The sequence below is a fragment of the Schistocerca americana genome, chromosome 1 (genome assembly GCF_021461395.2).
Source record: "Schistocerca americana isolate TAMUIC-IGC-003095 chromosome 1, iqSchAmer2.1, whole genome shotgun sequence".
NCBI lineage: Eukaryota > Metazoa > Arthropoda > Insecta > Orthoptera > Acrididae > Schistocerca > Schistocerca americana.
This window is the reverse complement of record NC_060119.1, coordinates 1103925241-1103949271: the sequence shown is the minus strand read 5'-3', so window position 1 is coordinate 1103949271 and position 24031 is coordinate 1103925241. Positions and strand designations below refer to the sequence as shown.

General features: G+C 41.4%; 1 protein-coding gene across 1 annotated transcript in view; it reads left to right on the top strand.

Annotated features, from left to right (window-relative positions):
- LOC124596603 (putative ankyrin repeat protein RF_0381) overlaps window positions 1-24031 on the top strand; it is a 228725-nt gene that overhangs the window by 147070 nt on the left and 57624 nt on the right. Inside the window, exon 11 of the mRNA XM_047135813.1 lies at window positions 10167-10283. Within this exon, the coding sequence (XP_046991769.1) occupies window positions 10167-10283 (117 nt within the window). The remainder of the gene's footprint in view (window positions 1-10166; window positions 10284-24031) is intronic.

Genomic DNA, 24031 nt, shown 5'->3' with positions numbered 1-24031 from the left:
TGGTTTTGAACTTTGTCCACTGATCCTCAACACTATCTGTACTTGAGACAAAACTTTTGTGTTGAGCCATCAGGTACTCTGAAATCTGCTTTTTGTCTCTTTTGCTAAACAGAAAAATCTTCCTACCTTTTTTAATATTTCTATTTACGGCTGAAATCATCGATGCAGTAACCGCTTTATGATCTCTGATTCCCTGTTTTGCGTTAACTGTTTCAAATAGTTCGGGTCTGTTTGTTACCAGAAGGTCTAATATGTTATCGCCATGAGTCGGTTCTCTGTTTAACGGCTCAAGGTAGTTTTCAGATAAAGCACTTTAAAAAATTTCACTGGATTTTTTATCCCTGCACCCGTTATGAATGTTTGAGTCTCCCAGTCTATATCCGGCAAATTAAAATCTCCACCCAGAACTATAACATGGTGGGGAAATCTACTCAAAATATTTTCCAAATTATCCTTCAGGTGCTCAGCCACAACAGCTGCTGAGCCAGGGGGCCTATAGAGACATCCAATTACCATGTCTGATCCTGCTTTAACCGTGACCTTCACCCAAATTATTTCACATTTTGGATCTCCGTCAATTCCCTTCGATACTATTGCACTTATTATCGCTATAAACACGCCTCCCCCTTCACTATCCAGCCTGTCTCTGTGGCATACATTCCAATCTGCGTTTAGAATTTCATTACTGTTTACATCTGGTTTCAGCCAACTTTCTGTCCCTTGTACTATGTGGGCATTGTGACCGTTCATTAATGAGAGCAGTTCTGGGACCTTTCTATAGACGCTCCTGCAGTTTATTATTAGCAGATTAATATCGTTATTCCCTGTTGCATTTTGCCTACTCCTACCTTGCTGCATGAGAGTGGTTTGCTGACCACACGCCCCTCCTATCCGCGTCCTCAACTGAGGATGACACAGCGGTCGGATGGTCCCGATGGGCCACTTGTGGCCTGAAGACGGAGTGCTACTTTGCTGCGTCTCAGGAGGCGTCTTGTCGGGCCTAGGGAGAGAATTCTCTAACCTAAAAAAGCCACATGTGCACTCCACACATACTCCGCTACCCTTTTAGCCGCTTCCTGTGTGTAGTGCACGCCTGACCTATTCAGGGGGACCCTACATTTCTCCATTCAATAGCGGAGGTCGAGAAATTTGCACCCTAGATCTCTGCAGAATCGTCTGAGCCTCTGGTTTAAGCCTTCCACTTGGCTCCAAACCAGAGGAGCGCGATCGGTTCTGGGAACGATACTACAAATAGTTAGCTCAGATTCTACCCCGCGAGCGAGGCTTTCCACCTTCAGCATCTCCACCAACTGCCTGTATGAACTGAGGATGACCTCTGAACCCAGATGGCAGGAGTCATCGGTGCTGACATGAGCAACAATTTGCAGTCGGGTGTGCCCAGTGCTCTCTATCGCCGCCGGCAGGGCCTCCTCCACATCTTGGATGATACCCCCCGGCAAGCAGACAGACTGAACATTGGCCTTCTTCCCTGACCTTTCCGCTATTTCCCTAAGGGGCTCCATCACCTGCCTAACGGAGCTCCCAATCACTAATAAACCCCTCCCCCTACACTATTATGAGTTTATGTGTGCCATGCATTAATTAAATATGGATGACTGATTGCTTATTCTTATGTTGTATTCATATTGGGTCTCCAGCCAGAACATCTCATCATCTGGACACAATATGTCGGTAGTCCACCTGGCCACCATCTTCAGGGGAGTAGGCCATCACACTATCTCAACAGAAGTGAAATGAAACACGCCGCAGTGGCTCCTTTATACATCGACCATGGGTCCACCACACATGCACAAAAATTGCTGCCCTCTAGCAACAGGCACAATAGTGCACCAGTGGTTAAAGCTCGTGAAAATGATAAATCAATATCAAACACTATTGACAGTTTTTGAAGACTGAGACAATGAGCATTGTTTCTTAATGTCAAACAGAACAGTGTTCTGACTCTTACTTAAAGGATACTCCTTACCTTTGTTTATAATAATGTCAGATAGTCAGATTTCAGTGGCTTCTTTCACTACACAGTCCCAGTGCTGCGACACAGGGGCAACCACTTGTGTCTCATCGTTCAACATTTTATGTCCTTCCATAAGACAATGTTCCACCACTGCAGATTTTTCTGGCTGAAATAAATGTGTGTAGTGATGATGCTCCATCCAATGATCCTGGAGCATACGAATTGTTTGTCTAATATGGACTTTCCCGCAATGGTAGGGAATCTTGTGGACTCCGGGCTTTCTCAAACCTAATCATCCTTGACTGAGCCTAACAGGGCTCTGGTCTTAGCTGGTAGACAGAATAAACTTTTAATATTAAATTTCTTTAAAACTCTATGTATTTTTGAAGATATACTCCCCACAAAAAAAGGTAGGGGGTCCATTATCGCCCATAGTCACCAGTTTGTTTACAGAAGATTTTGATGACATGGTGCTGAGGATCTCATTCTTAAAACCAACTTGCTTCTGGAGATACATCAATGATACATTTGTAGTATGGCCACATGTGAGGGATTCTCTGCATTGTTTCTTAGATCATTTTAATAGCCTGCATCCCAATATTAAGTCCACAATGGAAGTTGAAAAGGATGGAACGCTTCCATTTTTAGATGTCTTGGCCTATGGGAGGAATGATGGGACATCAGGACATAGTGTTTATCATAAGCCCGTGTATATGGACTAATATCTTCATGCATCAAGTTTTCATCCACCGTACTAATGCAGCGGGATCCTATGTACATTGGTAAAAAGAACTTACACCATCTCAGATGAAGATAGTTTGACACAAGAACTGGACTGTCTAAAAGCTGTGATCAAGCAGAATGGTTACACTGACAATCAGATCCATCATGCTCTAAGATTTTACCTTTGCAGGAACCAATGGAAGATACAAGCAAATTGGTGGCTTTCCTACCTTTTGTGGAGAGCATATGTTGAAAAATAGGTAGAATTTTAAAGAAATTTAATGTTAAAAGTGTATTCCATCCGCTAGCTAAGACCAGAGCCCTGTTAGGCTCAGTCAAGGCTGATTTCGGTTTCACAAAGCCCAGAGTCTACAAGATTCCCTGCCATTGCAGGAAAGTCTATATTGGACAAACAATTTGTACAGTTCAGGATGGTTGCGTGGAGCATCATCACCATACGTGCTTATTTCAGCCAAAAAAATCTGCAGTGGTGGAACATTGTCTTACAGAAGGACATAAAATATTGTACTATGAGACACAAGTGGTTGCCCCTGCATCACGGTATAGTAACTGTGTAGTGAAAGAAGCGATTGAAATATGGCTATCTGACAATGTTATAAACAGAGATAAGGGGTATCCTTTAAGTAAGAGTTGGAACCCTGTTCTGTTTGACATTAAGAAACAATGGTCCTTGTCTTGGTCTTCAAAAACTGTCAGTAGTGTTTGATATTAATTTATCATTCCAGTGAGCTTTCACCACAGGTGTGCTGTTGTGTTTGTTGCTAGAGCGCAGGTATTTTTGTGCATGCGTGATGGACCCACGGTCAGTGTATGAAGGAGCTGCTGTGGCATGTTTGATTTCTGTTCCAGTGAGATGGTGTGATGGCCTACTCACCTGAAGATGGGGCCAAGTGGACCACTGAAATATTGTGTCCCGATGACGAGATGTTCCAGCTGGAGATCCAAAATGAATTCAAAGAATTATTACACTGGAAAAATTCATGGAGCCACATGCTTATTCTTATGTTTATTTTTATACTCTATATTTGCATCTATATTACACAAGCCACCTTATGATATGTGGTTGGGGGGGGGGGGGGGGGGGGGAGGGGGTACTTTTTATACCACTTTCACTTTCCCTATTTCTTTGTTCCAATCACAGATGGTGTGTGGGAAGACTGATTGCTGGTAAGCCTCTGTGTGGACTCGAATCTCTGTAATTGTTTACCAACTTTCAGTTCCTAATTTTCTAAACCATCCCCCTCAGCATCACATTCCCTAATTCAATCGCACATCTTTATTCTTGTTTTATTTATGTCTCTTTTTATAACCTCCTTTCAAGACAACTACTCATTCAATTCAATTCACCTTATATTTGCCATTTCTGACAAAATTCTTGTTACATCAGCAAACAGTGAAGTTTTTATTTCATCTCCCATAATATGTATTCATTTTTTCAAATTTCTCTTTTGTCTTCTTTACTGCATTGTGAATTCAACTAACTGCTAACTGAATAACAAAACTGTCTCACTCCTTTCTCAATTAATGCCGACCTTCCAGGTCATGTGAGTTGATGTGACCTATTGACACCACACAGAGCACCTCCCCCCCCCCCCCCCCCCCGTTCCCACCCGCCACACGCAGTACGAAGTACGGCCTGTGAGGCCTGAGGGGAGGTCGTGTGGGCGTCGGTGTCGAAGTGAGTAGTGCGAGGTGGCAGGCGCACAACTGGAAGTTCCATCTCAGTCAGGGTGGCGTACAAAGGCGCGGTGATGGGATGCAGGTCCACATCATAATCAGACAGCCAGCAGGGTTGGATGATGCATCGGCCGGCCTGGGAGTAGAGGTGTGGGGAGGGGTGCAGCATGCGAGCATGCCTGCCCCTAATGCAGATCGAGCTGTCTAAGAGATGAAAGCACGAACTCTTGATGGATTGCACACTTGGGGGAGGGACAGGCTATGCACTATCTTGACATCTAGTTCCTTGTTGAGTGTCGAGTCTGCAATGTCTGTAAGGAGCACGAGCACACTGTTGTCGAAAACGACAATCGGCACGTTGTTGATGCGATTAGGTGGTACATTGCAGCACAAATTGAAAGTCGGGGGCAAGTATCTCCAGTAGATGAAACGTCATCAAAACCTGTGCATGGGGTTGATGATGACAAGCTTGGGAAACCCATGAACTGCGGTGACGAATCATCAGAAGGAGAAGGCCCTACCATGGGATGAGCTAACTCATTATCGGGCTGGTAGGCGGGTGTAGCCGTGCATGTCTAAAGTGGGTGCACATTCTACTAATAAAGTCTGGGGAGGTGGGGAAATCCTCGGGTGGTTGAGGCAGGATAACTTCCCCAGGTAAAACCTGGTTCTCCCTGAAAACGAATTTGGAGATGGTTCCATGTAAGTCAGGTGTAAAGGTCGAATGGAGACCGAATAACACCCAAGGAAGTGCCTCAAACCAGAGGCAATCATGGCACTTGAGTGCTGTTTTAAGGCTGCAGTGTCATCGTTCCACTAAACGGTTGCCTTGCGGGTGGTAGGCTGTCTGCAAACTTTTTTAATACCGCAAAGCTTACATAGAATCGTGAAAAGTGCAGACTGGACTTGTCGACCCTGGTCGGTGGGGATGGTAGATGGGCAACTGAACCTAGCGTTCCACGATGAGACGAATCCCTTGGCAACGGTTTCTGCTGTGATGTTGGGTAAAGGAACAGCTTCCACCCAATGAGACGTAGTCAATTTTGAAGAGTGTATATCTGTGGGCCTCTGACAGTGGCAGAGGGTCGATAAGGTCGATATGTACATGACAAAAACGTCCTTGCAGAATGTCAAACTTGCCAAGGGGGGGAGAGGTGTGGCATCCGATTTTGTTGCATTGGCAGGAAATGCAGCTGCGTGCCCAGGTTTGACAGCCCTGCTTAACATTTTTCCAAACAAAATGCTCGGTGACGAAGCATGTATTGGTGCAGATGCCAGGGTGGGCGATATTATGTAAGGTGTCGAAGTCTTGTCAGTGGGAGGGAGCAATGGCCACAGAGTGCAGGTAGATGAGTCACACCACACTTCATCCGAGACGCCAGGGAACTTGGCTTTGGTAAACACAAGCAATGTCGGAGGATACGTGAGGAGAGCTTGAGATTTCTCATCAGAGGCCGGGAGAGTGGTGAGGTCAGATAAATCGATGATGTATGACACAGTATTGATCCGCGAAAAGAAATCAGCGGGGATGTTTTCTGTGCCTTTGATGTAGCGTGCGTCCGTAGTAAATTGAGAGACCAGGCCGAAGTGTTGGAAACGCCAAGGGGGTGGGTCCTCAGGAGGGTTGTAGAAGGCATCTGCCAGTGGTTTATGGTCAGTGAGGATGAAGAAAGAATGGTTCTCAATGTCAGGGTGAAAGTGTTTGACGGCTTTATAAACTGCCAGAAGTTCTCTATCAAAAGGGGAATATTTCTTCTGTGCTGTAGACAGTTTTGTGGAGAAGAAATGAAGGGGTGAAACTGGGCCACACACAACTTAATGGGGTTGAGGCATCTCACCTTGTGCCTAATAGGAGGGCCGGCAGTAGTAATTATCTTGTGTGTCATTCCATCAGTGACGGAAGAGACTGAGAACTGCACACGAGGCTGAGTAATGTCCTGACATGAAGTTTTGGGACGAGTGGGGCGCAATGAGACATAGCTGTTAGCACGAGTGGGAAAAGGCAGCGTGAAAGTCACATGCCTATAACGTGAGTGCGGTGTGTGCTTGTTTGGAGAGGTCGGCTGCGCGTAGCAAGGAGCGAATCGGGGCACGCAGCGACTGTCTGTTGTTAGCTTTGCGTTGGGTAACTGGTGTGGGTGAGAGAGGTATTGGCGTCATGCGGGGAACAGCGATGGCTGCTGAATCACATGGTTGGTGCATGAGAGAGGGGGAATGTTTACCAACATGCGGGGCAGCTGCTTGCATGGTGGGCATGCTCACATTGCGCACCAACTGTCATTAGAAGAACTGTTTGAAACACACCGCACTGCACGTAGCGGGCATGTTGCAGGTGCAGAGATCACTGAAAGCAAATCATCACATGCAATGAATGTTTTTGAACTAACCTGATGAGTGTCCATGCTGGTGTCTGCTGATAAAGGTCAATCAGGTGAAGGAACTGTGTATTGCAGTTGCAGCAGCAAGGTACGAGCTGCGGTGAGCTCGTCGAAAGTGTGAGCAGTGCATTGTTTCAACTCATCGTTTTGCCGAAGGAGTTGTGCCACTGTGTCATACTGTGACAGTAAATTAGTGACACAGGTCACAATTTTGTCTGCGTGGGTGGAGCACTCGTGAACCAAATCACATGTCGTGACAGAAATGGAATGATGAGCATAAATGCCTGAGCAAGGTATCTGAGTGTCAGAAGGGTGGTGTAGCACTGAACCTTTGACTATGTTCGGGGAGAGTTAGTAATGGGACAAGAAATCTATACCGGGAATTGGTTTGTGAATGTCAGTGATGTAAAAAGTCAATGGGAAATGTAGAGAAGGAGATAAGATGCACCATAACTTCAGCAGAGCCGACAGTTTGTAATGGTGCTTCGTTGGCAGTGCGTAGAAGCAACTTCGTTGGTGAAAAAACAGGAGGAGCCAACAATGTAGGTATGATGGACGCGTCAGCACCTGTATCGACTAGGAAAACAAGTTGGGACGAAATGCCAGTCAAACATAAACGACCGCTCAGCCAAGAGGACGAGTGGACGGAGTGCAATGTTTGAGTATGCTTGTGAAGTTCCCCACAGGACTTGACGTCTTTTAGATCCTGAGGTCAGCGTTTGGATGCTGGCAAGGTAATCTGCAGTTCTTGGCCTCATCCCCGAAAATCTTGTGGCACCAACAGTATGGATTAGCCGGATGTGGAGGTGACGGTGATTGTGACAGTGGAGAAGGTTTCTCCTCGTTGTCTGTTCCAGAATGTAAACCGAGACGTATGGTGCATGTGCAATTCTTGAGTGCTTGGAAAGAGGAGAGAGCAAACGAGTGTTGGCCGGTGGTGTAGATGATGTGGAGGTGGAACGAGCCCTGCCTCTGCCTGCAGATGGCCGGTAAACAGGCGGTGTAGTGCCAACCAGTGGTGAGAGGTGTGCTGGTTGCTTTTGCCACAGTAGTGCAAACAGCTGATTTGTGATGCGAAGGCGAGAGCCTATAGACTCGAAGGAGTGTGGTAGCAGGTGTATATGCAGGTCGATAGGTAACTTGGCAGACCATACCACGCACAGGGTAACGTCCAGCATCATGTGTTCACTCACAAGTAGCCGAAGGCAGCGCCAGAATTGTGACAGGGTGTGGTCCCCCAGGTATTCCTTGTACAGAATCTTGATTATTAATTCCTGTGGCGAGTGGGCAAGTCGGTCCAATATTGTCTTCTTGGCAAACTTGTATTTTGGCGGCGGCAGTGGCGAAAGGAGGAGGTCACAAATTGAGTGGTCATGGAGATGCATGACGGGACATAGAAATTTAGTTTTCATCGGTAACCTGATGTAACTCAAAAAAGTGCTCCACAAGTGCAAACCATGAAACGAGGTTGTCCTCTTATAAAGGAGGTAACTTCGGCAGACAGCCGGGGGGAGGGGGGGGGGGCTGTTGTCCCCTGTCCCATGGTATGATAGGCTGTCCTGTAACCCGCCACTACTGGCGTGGGCATGTTACTAGCAAACATGTCCCGAACAATGGCCGGTTGCAATGTTGCTGATGAGTCACATAATCATGACGCGGCAGGCATAAGTACGATGCAGCAGGCACGGTCGGTACCTTGGGAATGAACAGATGAGCAGTGTGTGAGGTAAGCCCGTAAACTGGACCGGAGGTTAAAGGCACAGTACATAAATTGTCCAACCTCGGAAATGACATGGAATGCCTGCGTGGCAGGCGCAGATGGTACTGCGGAAGGAGCAAGCGGCTGTATGGTCAGAATCGGGGCCCTTGTGAGTGAAGGTGGGGGGGGGGGGGGGGGGGCGTAGGGGGGGGGGGGGAGTTTGCTACATGATATGTCAACAGTGAGAGTTTTCTGTGCACATCGGAAATGTAACCTGTGTGGTAGGATCATAAGTCACTGGTGAAACCTGCTGGCGGTCACATTGTCATGGTACATCGTTCCTGGATGGCGAAGCTGTGTTGGGTGTGCTCGAACCCACATGGTCAAGAAACTGGACGAGAGATCTGGTGGTTGAGTCAGGCGAACTTGATGTATAAAAATGTCCGTTATTAAATTATGAGGAAGGCATAACTGGCGTAGCTTGACAGCAGTTGACCGTGTGCGTTTTGCACGAACAGCGGCGTTGCACACGGCACTACTGTATCCAACTTTGTGGCGTGTAGAGGATCAAAGCATGTGTGCAAATTTGGGTCCCTTTGAACACTACATGAGTGATCGAATGTTACACAATTCTGGAAATCATCCACATCACCTTTCACATGGTGGTGTGTACAGTCCAGTGGCACAAAACCTGAGTCCATTGTTTGAGGTAATGGCGTAACACTCGGCCATTGTAGAGCAGCAAAGTATGAGGTAACTTTGTTGGAGATTGCGAATCACTGTCCATTAGCAGTGAAACAACCATTGGCAGGGGATTGGAGAGGCCTGGTAGTAGTACCTGAGCCTCCAAATCCTCATATAAAACGTTGGGTGAGGCAGTCATGGCATCAAACATAAAACCTGTTGATTCCACACAGCCAGAGCAGAAGTCGCAGAAGATGTGGAAACTTCGGGGTCACCAATATGGGAAATGGGAATACGTATAACTGTATACGCAACAAACTGTTCCCATAAATGTTTATACTTACATACATTTCAGCACAAATGAATTTCAAAGACACTATCTAGTTCAATATTGTCAAAAGCTTTTTTCTAAAATTACAAATGCTATGAGTCTGAGTTTGCCTTTCTTCAACCTTTGTTTCAATTTCAATAAAAGGAATAGGGTTGTTGGTTCCTGCATTTCTCCACAATCTGCATTTAAACATTCAGGCAGTTTTTTTCTGGTAAAGGTTAGGTTGGTGTTAAGTGGTGAGTAATAATGTTTGAGAAGATACTCTACAGGTCACACAAAAACTTAATTTACAATGTAAATGATGTCTTGTATTATTTTACTAAGACCGCATTTTTCTCATTATTTTGGGATATCTTACAAACCCAAAACAGCACATAAACATTTACCAAGTTAAAGAAATAGGAAGAGGTTTTACATTCTGTCAGTGCTAGGGTCATTAAAAACTTTGAATAGCCCCAGTATGTGCTCTTGTTGTATCAATTACAGGAAAAATTTTTGAAATGAATCTACAGGCAATAAATCAACAACTAGAAACAAAATATGCTGATAAACATTGATTAGAAGTTAACTGTGATATTTCAATATTCTTAACAATACTACATGTACAAATTTGTAACTAGATGAACCTATTGTTTCTAGAATTAATTTTTTTCATACTTTGTGTTACACTGTAAACAGATACTGGAGCACCTGATTTCAATGGGAATGGACCTTTTAGACTGCTGGTGGGACCCTGAACACAAGACAACTCTGCTACATGTTGCAGCTGAAACCAGTGTGGAAATGTTGAAGCAGGTATTGAATGTGGGAAAAAGTGTAGACACCTTTGATAATGAAGGGTACTCTGCCTTTCATCGTGCAGTTCTGTCTGGAAATTGTGCGATCATCAAATATTTTTTAGAAGAGATACAAACTCCTGTGGATGAAAGAGATGCAAAGGGGAGGACATCCCTCATTCTAGTGGCTGCAAGTGACAATTGGCACCTAATGAACTCATCAGTTCCAGACATTTTGCTTCATGCAGGTGCTGATGCTAGTGCACAAGACAATGAAAATATAACTGCTTATGATCTGGCACTTCAGAGCAGGAATCAAAAATATGCAGATCTTTTAGAAATGGCACAACATCTTTGTTAATTTCACTGAACAGTGTAAAGCTGGTGGTGCATAATTGCATCTACGTAATGTTTATGTGACTTCTTAACAAGTGGCTAATGGCTTCATATTGACAGGGTACTTAGAGACTTGTTACACAGTACAAAGCGCACATTTCAAGTTTACAAGATATCAAAAATGAAGTCTTCAGTCTAATATAATTGATTTCTATTGTCTATAAATGGTATAAATTAATAGTATGGGAGCCAAAACCAACCATTTTCTCCAGATGCACCTTTGTTCATTGGACACTACCAGTAATCCAAATGAAGCCAAGATTTTTCTTTTCTATTAAAACTAATACAATGGATTAAAATCATCCAAAATCATAAATTTGGTATTTGCACCATGCCCTTGTACTGCTGGCCGGGGTGGCCGAGCGGTTCTAGGTGCTACAGTCTGGAACCGTGCAACTGCTACGGTCGCAGGTTCGAATCCTGCCTCAGGCATGGATGTGTGTGATGTCCTTAGATTAGTTAGGTTTAAGTAGTTCTAAGTTCTAGGGGACTGATGACCTCAGAAGTTAAGTCCCATAGTGCTTAGAGCCATTTTGAACCCTTGTACCCAGAGAATTAACATATCATCAGATCTATGCTTGATTCCTCTGTGTGTGATTAAAATATTTCTCTAAGTCATAACGTTTTATAAACAAACTCATCTTATGGAGGCACTCCTTCCAAATTCATAAAAGTCTGAGTAGTCTACATCTACGTCTCTGTGAGTACTCTGCCAATCACAATAAAGTGCCTGCTGGAGGGTTCAATGAACTACCTTCAAGCTGTCTCTCTACTTTTACAGTTTTGAACGGCACACAGGAAAAATGAGCACTTAAATTTTTTTGTGCAAGCCCTGATTTCTCTTATTTTATTGTGATGAACATTTCTCCTTATGTAGGTGGGTGCCAACAGAATGTTTTCACAATTGGAGAAGAAAACTGGTGATTGAAATTTCATGAGAAGATCCCGTCGCAAAGAAAAACACCTATGTTTTAATGATTTTCACTCCAATTCACATATCATGTCTGTGGCACTATCTCCCCTACTTCACGAAAATACAAAATGAGCTGCCCTTCTTCATACTTTTTCAATGTCACCCATCAGTCCCATCTGATGCAGACCCCACACTGCACAGCAATACTCCAGAATATGGTGGACAAGTATGGTGTAAGCAGTCTCTTTAGTAGACCTGTTGCACCTTCTAAGTGTTCTGCCAATAAATCGCAGTCTTTGGTTGGCTCTACGCACAACATTACCTACGTGATCGTTCCAATTTAGGGTGGTTGTAATTGTAATCCCTAAGTATTTAGTTGAATTTACAGCATTTAGATTTGTGTGCCTTATCGCGTAATCGAAATTTTGCGGATTTCTTTTAGTGCTCATGTGAATAACTTCACATTTTTCTTTATTCAGTGTCAATTGCCGCTTTTTGCACCATACAGATAGTTATTTAGTTAGTTGGTTGTGTTCCATTGATCAGTCTCACAGTACGGTAGAAGTTATGATGTGGAACATGTCAAGTGCACAAGAAATGCACATATGAAACAAATTTTTTTAATATATATGTATATATTACAATACAGAGTTAAAGATTAATATTTCTATTATTTACCCCATTCCCTTAAATGGCACAAAATGCATATACTATATTTATAGATTTATTTATTTCTATTCAAGAATCCATCTATGGTATAGAAGGAGTTGTCAAGGAGATATGATTTCAATTTATTTTTGAAGCTATTACTGCTGCCTATCAGACACCTTATTTCATCTCGTAATTTGTCGAACATTTTTATAGCAGCATATTTTACCCCTTTCTGTGCCAAAGATAGGTTGAGCAAAGGATAGTGTAAGTCTTCCTTTTGGGGGACCGGCAGATATTATTTCTGTTTTACTTGATGACTTTCTGTCTATTGCTACAAACTGTGACCTTTCTGACAGGAAAACATGAATCCAGTCACACAACTGAGGCTATATTCGATAGGCATACAGTTTGGTTAGAAGACGCTTGTGAGGAATGGTGTCAAAAGCCTTCTGGAAATCTAAAAATATGGAATCAATTTAACAGCCCTTGTCAACAGCACTCATTACTTCATGGGTAAAAAGAGCCAGTTGTGTTTCACAAGAATGATATTTTCTGAATCCGTGCTCACTATGTGTCAATAAATCATTTTCTTCAAGGTACTTCATAATGTTTGAATACAGTATATGTTCCAAAACCCTACTGCAAATTGATGTAAGTGATATTGGTCTGTAATTTAATGGCTTACTCCTACCTCCCTTTTTGGGTATTGGTGTGGCTTGAGCAATTTTACAGTCTTTAGGTAAGGATCTTTCTGTTAGTGATCAGTTGTATATAATTGCTAAATATGGAGCTATTGTATCAGCTTACTCTGAGAGGAACATGACTAGTATACAATCTGGACTGGAAGCCTTGCTTTTATTAAGTGATTTAAGCTGCTTTGTGACACTGAGGATATCTATTTCTACATTTCTCATCTTGGCAGTTGTTCTTGATTGGAAGTCAAGAATATTTGCTTTGTCTTCTTTGGTGAAGGAGTTTTGGAAAATCATGTTTAATAACTCTGCTTTAGTGGCACTGTTATCAATGACTTCACTGTTGTTATCATGCAGTGAAGGTAATGATTTCATCTTTCCACTGCCGGCCGCGGTGGTCTCGCGGTTCTAGGCGCGCAGTCCGGAACCGTGCGACTGCTACGGTCGCAGGTTCGAATCCTGCCTCGGGCATGGATGTGTGTGTTGTCCTTAGGTTAGTTAGGTTTAAGTAGTTCTAAGTTCTAGGGGACTGATGACCACAGCTGTTAAGTCCCATAGTGCTCAGAGCCATTTGAACCATTTTCATCTTTCCACTGGTGTGCTTTATGTATGACCTGAATCTCTTTGGGTATTCTGCCAGATTTTGAGACAGGGTTTCATTGTGGAAATTATTGAAAGCATTTCGTATTGAAATATGCACTATATTTCGAACTTCTGCAAAACTTTGTCAGTCTTGGGGATTTTGCGTTCTTTTAAATTTGGCATGCTTTTTTCTGCTTCTGCAACAGTGAACTGACCTGTTTTGTGTACCATGGGGGATCAGTACCATCACTTATTAATTTATGTGGTATATATCTCTCAATTGCTGTTGACACTATCTCTTTGAAATCATTTGACAACTTTTCTACGCTTACATGATCAGATTGGAAGGAGTGCAGACTGTCTCTTAAAAAGGCATTAAGAGCATTTTTATCAACTTTTTAAAATAGATATACTTTGTGTTTTTTTTATGGTTGTAGAAGTTATGGTATTCAGTAGTCTATTTATCATAATAAATAACAGTAATGCTAACCTAGCTGTGATCATTGATAATGTCAGTCATATCCAGTGAGACAAGCTCATTCTTCAAGCAATCACTTACATTTTGTAACTGGACCTGGCATATTACAGCTACATCTAACATCATAAATTAACTTATAAATAATTAGACACCACCTGCATTTGTGATAAATTGCCTTGAGCGACATTGCAGAAGGAAAAAAATGGTGTAGACATACTTTTCTGAGACAGTGCTATCCACAGATCACAAGATACTTCAGCACCAATTGAGTGCATTTTGAATGGAGTTCTGGAGTAATATTCTTTCAAAATCTGATGAAATCTCAATGTGATCTTTATCCCAATGCATTACAATTTTTATAACATGGGAACAAGTATTTGGTTGACATTTATTTCCAAAACATTCTTCTTACATGAATCTTTTTAAAAAGTATTAAAATATCCAGTCTATCATTTGCTTCCTTTTGTCTCTTAGGTGGCTTAACAGTGACTCATATTTTGACAAGAGTATTTGAAATTGTCCCCGTGGTGATCTACATCCTATAACAGTTATAAATAACATTTCCGGTAGCTGCAGTTCACAAGCACAGACTTACAATTCTTGATCTAAGTAGAAATTACTGCCATCTTTAGATCTGAACTTGATTTAATTTTTTACATACATGATAATCAAAAATCAAAAATTTGTATTCACCATCAATCACTTTACAATGAAACAGGCTTTGTCATTATAACATAGTACAGGATGTAGTAATACATGTGGGGATATAATAATACAATAAGCTAGTATCAATTAACTATAGTATACATATTAAGCACTGCAGTAATAAAATACACAATAGGAAAATTACTAAAAGCTAGTGTCAATAAGTTATAGTATACTATGGAATGGTACAAAACCCGTGCAATAATAACTGGTTACAGCATACAAGATATAATTATACAAAATATAAGTACATACAGGGTGTACAACTTTACTTCCACAATTTTTTCCCCAACATTTGAGGCTTTAACGAAAGAAATTGGTTACATGTGTATCAGCCAAAGTATTTTCCATCACTGGCCACTACTTTCTCCCATATTTCAGGCAATGTACGAATCCCACATGAAGAAATTGTTCATCTTTTGAAGCGATCCACAATTCAATCCAATTTGTGACTCCTCATGAGATCGGAAGTGTTGGTCACCCAGGCCATGCACCACTGATCTAAACATGTGATAGTCAGAGGGAGCACAATGTCTGGAGAACACTGCAGGTGGGGTAGGACTTCTCATTTTAATGAGCGTTGTCGTGCTGCAAAATCACTTTATTGTGCCTCTCGCTGTATTGCAGCTGTTTGCCTCTTAATGCTCTGCTGAAATCCATTACTTGCATTCGATAATGAGCACCTGTGATTGTCTCACTTGGTTTTAACACCTCATAGTACGTGACACTGAGCCGGTCACACCAAATGCAGAGCATGATCTTGGAGCCGTGAATATTTGGTTTGGCCGTCAACGTGGAAGCATGGCTGGGATATCCCCATGATTTTTCGTGTTTAGAGTTATCATAATGAATCCATTTTTCGTCCCTGGTCACAATGCTATGCAGAAATCCCTTCCGTTTTTGCCTCTGAAGCAACTGTTGAAAAACACATGAACGCCGTTCAACGTCTCTTGGTTTCAGCTAACATGGGACCCAAGTTCTTCTTTCTGAATCATGCCCATAGCCTTGAGATGTTTTGAAATGGCTTGCTGTGTCACTTCCACTAATCATGCCAATACTTCTTGAGTTTGATGCGAGTCTTCACTCAGCAATGTCTCCAATTCTGCATCTTCAAAAAATTCTCTCCTCCACCACTATGCCGGTCTATGACATTAAAATCACTGTTCTTGAAGCGTTGAAACCACTCACAACATGTTCTTGCGCTAACAGCATCCTTACCATATGTACCTGAGATCATTCGATGAGGCTCAGCCCCTGTTTTCTCCAGGCTGAAACAAAACAGTAACACCTCCCGCAAATGACAAAAATTGGGTTAGTAAACTGACATTTTCAATCAAGAACAACTTTACGATGCAGACACAAATCGACTAATGTTTGAATGATGTTATGTTGACTGAGGTCAAAGCTAACTGCCTGACATCTGTGATCTGTTTCTTTTGACTGCTACGTACCGATGTCGCCACCTATCGGCAAACATCGGAAACAAAGTTGTACACCTTGTAGTTATACAAAACATAAACGCAGCACATAGCAATACAATAAACTATAGGAAAATTTGCTAAATACTAATATCCTCTTCAGGCATCTCAAGGAATTCTTGAATGTTTTAAAATGGGTGATCTGATAGCCAGCTGTACCACTTAATTTTAAAAAATTTTAGATCCTTAGACCAAAACTGGTAATTTGTTGAAAATTTTGACTGGGTTGACTTTGTGAGAATTTGCAGTTCTTGTTAACTGGTGCCTTGGTATACCTAATTAGCTTTAACTCTAGTGTTGTGTTCATGAGGCCCCCCCCCCCCCCCCCCCCATTCCTGTTGGCCATTTTTTACTTCCAGTCAATTCAATTTCATTTTTAGATGTTTGTATTCCCTTTTGCCAGCTTGTTTCCCCTGTATTTTTCTATATGTTTCTCCACCTTTCAGCTTTCTCTTCTTTGCAAAGTACTGCTTACACTCTGGACTCTTGATATTGAAGCAGTAGATTCTCTCTTTTCTACAGGCCTCTTTAATTTTCCTACAAGTGATATCTATCCTTCCCCCAATTATACAGTGTTCTATTGACATGCATTTGTCCTCTAGCCATTCCTGTTGGCCATTTTGTACTTCCAGTCAAACTCATTTTTAGATGTTTGTAATCCCTTTTGCCAGCTTCATTTCCTGCATTTTTCTATTTCCTCCTTTCATGAATTAAATTCAATTTCTGCTGTGATATCCAAGGATTTCTACTAGGCCTTGACTTTTTACCTATTTGGTCTTCTTCTACTCTCATTATGCCATCTCTCAAAGCTACCCATTTGTATTCTACTGATTTCCTTTCTCCTGTTTCAGAAACTTATTGTTGCCAATTCTCTATTTGAAACTCTCAGCAACGTCTAGCTCTTTCAACTCATCCTGGTCCAATCTCCTTAATTTTTTATTTTTTTTGCAATTTCTTGAGTTTTAAGCTACTGTTTATAAATTATGGTCAGATTCCATGTCTGCTTCTGGAAGTGTTTTCCAATTTAAGATCGCTTCCAAAATTCTTATCTTACCATTATATAATCAATCTGAAACCTTCGAGTGTCTCCAGGTTTCTTCAACATATACAACTTTCTTTCATTATTCTCAAACAAGTGTTAGGGCTGATTAAATTATGCTATGTGCAAAATTCTACCAGGTGGCTTTTTTCTTTCTTTCATTCCTTTCCACCTGTCCATATTCTCCTACTAAATTTCTTTCTCTTTCTTTTGCTACTATTAAATTCTGGTCTCCCATCACAATTTAATTTTCTTCTCAAAATTATCTGAATTGTTTCTCTTATCTCATCATATTCTCTTCAGTCTTCATCAACTGCAGAGATGGTTGGGTTATAACTTTTACTACTGTGGTGGGTATTGACTTCATGTCTATCTTGGCTATAATAATGCATTCACTATGCTGTACCCACATTCTGATTTTCATTCATTATTAGACCAACTCCAGCATTACCCCTATTTGATTTTTTTATTTGTAATTTTGTACTTACCTGGCGAGAAGTCCTATTCACCCTACACCAAATTTCACAAATTCCCCCAATATGACAACTCAGCCTACCAATTTCCTTTTCTAAATTTTCTTATCTGCATATGCTGTTAAGACATATAACATTCCACACTCTGACCCATAGAACATCAGTTTCCCCCTCCCCTTGTGATGACATCCTCCTGAGTAGTCCCCATCCAGATATTTGACTATTTTATCATTAGAATATGATACTGAATACTTACCATGTGATTTAACCACACAGTAAAGCTTTATGCTCTCAGGAAACGTAATGGCTGTAGTCACCCCTTGCTTTCAGCTGTTTGTAATACCAGCACAGCAAGGCCAGATCAGTCAATCATCCAGACTGTTTCCATGAAACTACTGAACAGGCTGCTGCCACTCTTCAGGAAGCATATGTTTGTATGTCCTTTCCACAGATACCCCTCTATTGTGGTTGTACCTACAGTACGTCTATCTGTATTGTTGAAGCGTGCAAATCATACCACCTTGGCAAGATCCTTGGTTCATGGAGAGGAGGTTGCAGGGTTGCCCGTTATTTAATTTCAGTTCTTTTTAACCGAGTAAGAACTTTTCTGTAGAAAATATGCTTTACGTATTTCGTGGAGGAATTCATTCAAGATGATCCATAATTACTTTAGATAATGTGTTGTACTGCCTAAGTTCCTGGTCACCTACTTCATTTTTGGTTTGTAGCTCATGTTTTTTTCCTAGGTACAAGCAGTCACTGGTTCCTGTGATGCTAGATTTTGAAAATTGATTGAGTTGTTCTTTGTCACATCTTTGGTGGAAACACCTCCTGTGTGTAAATTGCACACAATAAATAGTTGTGTGAACTATAGATGCCGAGTTCTCATTGCAGTATAATGCAACATTAGGGTTACTTGAAGTCATCTGCTTCCAGGCCATTGAGGGTGGTTTCAGATTTGTTATAATTTTGCAACTTCGACTGAAGCTGATCGAAATGAGTGCTTTGAGAGAAGAATGAATGTGGCTGTTTTTATTACATGAAATAAGAAGAAACTTCTCACCGTCAGAGAAGTTCAAGATGTATATATTCTCTGTGCTTACTTGGCACTACTGTTATTGGAGAGATCGGATGGCAGATTTAGTGTGTGAAGATATTTTTTTTTTTTCGTGCTCTGCTGCGCCCCTGAATCTTCTCTTAACAGTTATCCTTCTTCTCGTGCTAAACTCGTCGAAGGTGCACCAGGCTTAATTAATTTACAAGCCGAGAAATGAGGTCCGGAACGCAACAGTTAGCATCGCCCATCAGCGAAGAACAGAGGCTCCAGTTAAGCTTGAGGCATTATATAGTCTGATGTCAAACGTGAGCACGCAATTATCTGATTTAAAGATCAGTCACAACACAACAAACACAAAACTGTCGAATCTAGAAATCAGCCACAACCTGACAAACACAAAATCGTCAAGCATGGAAATTAGGTTCCAACAGCAGTTTTCAAATGTAAACACGCACTTTTAAAATATGCACAAACATTTCGATCAACGCTTAAATAAACTCACCAATGAAATCGATCAAAAGATCGAAGACAAAGTCATCAAAACCGTCAATAGTGTATGCAATGTATTGGCAAATGACTTAGAAAAGAAATTGTCAGATCTTACAAACAGGAACAGGAACTGTCAGAAATCGTAGAAACACACAATCAAACACAAACGGTACAAAAAGATATACATGAAAACGTAGAGGCTATTCAATTAAATTTAACCAGAGTACAGTCGGTATGTGAAAAAAATCCCTGATCAAGTTAATAAAGTTAACGAAGAAGTTGGTCTTCTAAAACAGGAGACTCGGCGTATTAACATGGTCATTACCAAAATAAATGAAACTTTAGAAACCGGTAATGTAAATGGATCAATAACTGACCGGGAAACAAAACTTTTTGAAAAATTAGGTAATGAAATCAAGGTAGCCGAGGGCAGAATAGGTAAGGAAATTGCGGGTAGGCTGAATGTTTCAAATGATTTGGCTTTGTCAAGCAACAGGCTATTCGGATTCGCTAAAAGCGGTGCCGCAACATGCAGTAGGCGTGCCACCTTGCATCTCGACGATTCTAGTCGATGATAGCCTGTTAAAACATAGACAGTTTCCAGTTTTCTCCACAGAATCCAGAAAAACTCATCCAGTCGTATTCGTAAGAGCACTTAAAAATGCCTTACCAAGATACTGGACTGAGGCACAGAAGATTAGATATATAGTAAGCTTCACACAAGGCGATGCACTTTTGTGTGCTACAGACATAGCTGAACAGTACGTCACCTAAGAACAATTTGAACGGGCGTTCTTGGAGAAATATTTGTCTATTGGGGTCCAAGAAAGACTGCGACGTGAGGTATTCAACCCACAACTATTCAACCTAAAAAATTGCGGGTTGAGAAAATATTTCGAAAAGTATTTGAATAAGACGCGCTATTGGAACAATCCAATACCGCACGTAGATGTTCTCAAAATTCTGAAAAACAGACTACCCGTGAACTTAACGCGAAAAATTTGTAACCATACCGGAGAACGACCTTGAATACTTTCTTTCCGGGCTTGACTCAATTGATCTAATATATGAAGAAGAGCCGAGCACAAGTAATCGGAATGAACACTCCGGAACCAATCAAAACAACGGTAACGGAAATCATTTTACTGGCAGTGGACAAAACCAACACATTCGGCATCCGTATGCGACAAGGCCAAATAATGGAAACCGGAATTACGGAAATCGGAGGAATTCGGCGCCACAGAGACGCGAAGACTGAAGATATAATACAGATTACGTTCCACGCCGGTATGGAAATGATAGAAATCACGTGAATGATTGGTCAGGCCCGCGTGATGACAGGCCGGACACCAATGAAAATTACAATAGTTACAGTAATAGGAATGACCGACCAAGGAGAAATAGCGACGGCCGGCCGCAAGAAAATGTCCACGCAGCGGTCCAGAAACTAATCGCCGACGGAATAACCACTCGGTACTCTTGATAGAGGTAACGGACAGTAATGAAGCAACGCCGTTGTACCCCCGGTAAACAACAATCGGTCGCAATGAGCCCCCACCGGCCAACCGATTTGACAACGGCGGGGCGGGGGGGGGGGGGGGGGGGGGGGCACAAACAAGCACACATTACATCTTAAACAGTTATTTTTAAGATATGATCAGGATGCTACCGTAGAAGACGACCTATGTGAAGAAGAGGTGAAAGCGCCAAACAAGGTAAGTGAGGCGTGCAGGCTATAATAACAGCAAAGATAGAAACTGTAATTACCAACGTAATTTTAGATACAGGCGCTTCTACGAATATTATTTCTAACAGTTTATTTAAAGAAGTTTCGAAAGCATTCAAAGTACCATTGTTGCCAACGAAAAATTGTAAAATCTTGACAGCTGTAGATAACAAGTCAAAAAGTATTAAGTGGAAGACGCAAATACCTGTTACCATTAGCGATGTCATGATAAACTGTATATTCTTAATCGTTGACAAGTTAATCGTCAATCAAACAAGCACACATGACATCTTAAACAGTTATTTTTAAGATATGATCAGGATGCTACCGTAGAAAAAGACCTATGTGAAGAAGAGGTGAAGGCGCCAAACAAGGTAAGTGAGGCGTGCAGGCTGTAATAATAGCAAAGATAAGAACTGTAATTACCAACGTAATTTTAGATACAGGCGCATCTACGAATATTATTTCTAACAGTTTATTTAAAGAAGTTTCGAAAGCATTAAAAGTACCAGTGTTGCCAACGGATAATTGTAAAATCTTGACAGCTGTAGGTAACAAGTCAAAAAGTATTAAGTGGCAGACGCAAATACCTGTTACCATTAGCGATGTCATGATAAACTGTATATTCTTAATCGTTGACAAGTTAATCGTCAATTGAATTTTATGTATGGATGTTTTCCGGCAGTATAAAGTAAACATCAACATAGGCAGTGGACTTGGCTATTTCTGAGTGGGCAGTCGCAGTGTGAAGGTCAATCTTGTAAAGTCAACAATAGAGCATAATGGCCAATTACAGAAACAAGCTGAAGTAAAATTAGTTTACCCACAAGTGTTATTGATAGATATTCCTTTCCCCAAACAATTAGACATGGAAATAATTAACGAACGGGCCACCCACGAGAAGGTACGAAAATTTATTTGTCTTTCAGAAACTCAACAAAATGAGCTAGCAGAGCTTATTTATGAATACTTAGACATTTTTAGAAAACAGCCGACAATAACCAAAAATTATGAATACAAAATGGAAGTCTACCCCCATAAAACGTACTGCCATAAATTTTTAGAAAACAGCCGACAATAACCAAAAATTATGAATACAAAATGGAAGTCTACCCCCATAAAACGTACTGCCATAAATCATACGCGATACCATGGGCAAAGAAGGAAGTGGTTCGCAAAGAAACAGATAGAATGGTTCTGTGGAAGGTGATAGCACCTTCGCATTCACCCTACTGCAGTCCCATCCTAGCTGTCAGCAAACCTGACGTCTCAGTTAGATTAGTACTTGATGCGCGGGAAATTAATAAGATCATCGTACCAATACGCATTAGGCTGGAAAACTTAGATGAGCAATTGCTTTAAATTTCATGGAGTGAAGTATTTAACATCTGTTGACATGAAAGCTTCGTATTGGCAAATAGCCCCACATAGTGATAGCAGAAAATATACTGCGTTCATTCATGCTGGCAGAAGCTATCAGTCCTAAGTACTGCCATTTGGACTCAATGTGAGTGCTGGGGTGTTTATAGAGGCTTTAGACAGAGTATTAGGTCCAGAACTGATTAGCAAAGTGACGTTGTATGTAGACGATCTCTTGATAGCCACGGAGACCTGGCAAGAGCATGTAGAATTGGTACACAAGGTGTTCCAAAAGTTCCGAGAATATGATGTCACAGCAAAGTTTAAGAAGTCCGAATTTGGAAGAGATCGAATAAAATTTTTAGGCCACACTATTTCACCAGGCGGAATTTTACCAGATCCAAAAAAGCTTAATGCCAAAAATATTTCCCCGTACCACAAACATGTAAACAATTGAAAGTTTTTCTGGGGGTAACGTCATTTTTTTTTTAAATTCGTGCCCAAACAGGTACTGAATAGTGATTCCCTAATCAACCTTTTAAGGAAAAACCATACATGGTTGTGGACAGAAAAATGTGAGGAAGATTTCGTAAAAATCAAACAGGCACTCATAAATGCACCGATTTTGAAGCATCCCAACATGAACTATAATTTTTGTTTGAGCACGGACGCCTCATGTCAGGGATTAGGCTCTTGTCTGTTCCAATTAGTAAATGATAATGGAGAACGAAGTAAACATAATTAGTTTTGCCAGTAGAACGTTAACGGAATGTGAAAGAACCCATTCGGCAACTCAACTTGAAGCGTTAGTGTGGGCTTTCCGCAAGTTCCAATACTATCTCTGGGGAAGGCATACACGAGTGTTTTATGACCATCAAGCATTATCGTTTTTACTCATATGTAAATTGCTGCACAAGCGGATTGCACGTTGGTGTTTATTCCTCCAGGAATTTGATTTCAAGATAGTTTATATCAAGGGTGAACAGAATGTAATTGCCGATGCATTATCGCGCTTGCCACAAGCCTTGAGCGAGTTCTATGAATTGATCGAGCAGACGTCCGATTTTAGAGTTTTTGTGATGCATGATGGCACATTTCAACCATATTACAGAAAGATGTGTAAAGACATCAACAAATTACAAAAGGAAGGCAATAGTTGGAGACAAGTTATACAAAAACTGTAGGCAGATGACAATAGTACATTGAAACAATATGACACATTGTCAAACGATGTTCTTTTCTACGGGCGCAATCCACACTCCAACACCTGGTGTGTATGCGTCCCGGAAGAAAACATAGACAATTTGATAAGACACACACATAGAGTATGGGGACACTATGGGGTATCAAAATGACAGCGAAAATATCAACGTATTGCTACTTCCCGAATCTCAGACACGGGATTGAACAAATAACAAAAAAGTGTACAATATGTCAGTAGGTTAAACATCTTAATAGATCTTGTTTGAACGTATTACACCCCACCATTCCAACTAGACCAAGACAACTAGTTTCCGTGGATGCACCAGAACCATATCCAAGAGCTAGGGGAGGAGTTAGATACATGATCGCATTTTATGATGTCTTCACAAAGTATGCTATAAAAGCAATACTGTCGGGATCAATAATCAAACGCATGGTGGAAGATTACATACCACTAGTGGGAAAACCGATAATTATATTAACTGGTAATGCAACAAACTTCACTAGTAATAAATGGAAAACATTT